Source organism: Temnothorax curvispinosus, unplaced genomic scaffold (assembly GCF_003070985.1).
Source record: "Temnothorax curvispinosus isolate PA1 unplaced genomic scaffold, ASM307098v1 QBEX01000556.1, whole genome shotgun sequence".
In the NCBI taxonomy this organism is placed as follows: domain Eukaryota; kingdom Metazoa; phylum Arthropoda; class Insecta; order Hymenoptera; family Formicidae; genus Temnothorax; species Temnothorax curvispinosus.
Window position 1 is genome coordinate 1 of NW_020210336.1, and position 1,031 is coordinate 1,031.

Below are 1,031 nucleotides of genomic sequence, written 5' to 3' on the forward strand. Positions count from 1 at the left end.
TGAAACTAAAGATCAAGAATTACAACGTATAGGGGCATACTCCTGGCACGAATGTCGGTATATTTCCTGTCGTGTTCATATATCCCGGTGGCGTGTATCCCGGTGGTGTGTATCCCGGCAGGGTGTATCCCGGGTGCGTGTATCCCGGGTGCGTGTATGCCGGATGCGTGTATCCCGGGTGCGTGTATCTCGGGTGCGTGTATCCCGGGTGCGTGTATCCCGGGTGCGTGTATCCCGGATGTGTGTATACCGGCGGCGTGTACGCAATCGGGGGCATGTGCACTGGTGGCACAGGCGGTGGCGTGTATATATTGTATGTTGGTGGCGGCGGCGGTGGTGCGTATGCTGGCGGCGCACAGTGGGGCGAACGCCTCATTTTTCGGTCATTTGCTTATAACTTCTACATTTTTCAATGAAATGACTTGAAACTTGACATAAATAATGTACGATTATTATACATTTAGTGTATGAAATCAAAATTATTTAATTAACAATTTTTCATAAAGCGCATAAATGATTTTTTAATTTTTTAAATACTTTTTAGTTTTTTTTTTTAAATCGGTTTTATTTTAAAAAAATTTTTTTTATTTTATACTTTTTTAGTGCTTTATTAAATTAATATGAATAATTATTATCGCATATTTCCTTACTGCTCCGTACCCTGATGTTCTAGCGCGATATTTTATGTACTAAAACCTTCCTAGAGAATTGCTCTATAGGACAGTGAAAACCGCATTTAAATCCGTCCAGTAGTTTTAAAGAAAATCGTAGACATACATACATACATACATACATGCCGAATATAAAACCTCCATTTTTTGAAGTCGTACTTAATGCAATCTCTATCAATCAAATCTGTTTTATTTTCAATTTCTTCACAGAATTGTTTAATCTTTTTGACATGTTCGGGATGTCTCCGGATAAAATTATATATAAAGCGCTAGATAAGCGCTAGAATCTCCGTCCGGCCGGTTGGGACGATGGGCGTTCGAGTTGCAACAGTATGACTTCGAGATCAAATACCGAAAAGG

The 1,031-nt window shown here is 40.0% G+C and overlaps 1 protein-coding gene across 1 annotated transcript; it reads right to left on the reverse strand.

Moving 5' to 3' along the window:
• Positions 1 to 19: 19 nt before the first annotated feature.
• LOC112455987 (repetitive proline-rich cell wall protein-like) lies at positions 20 to 376 on the reverse strand. Its single transcript, XM_025018248.1, has one exon. The coding sequence runs from the start codon at positions 374 to 376 to the stop codon at positions 20 to 22; it is 357 nt and encodes a 118-aa protein (XP_024874016.1).
• Positions 377 to 1,031: the final 655 nt, after the last annotated feature.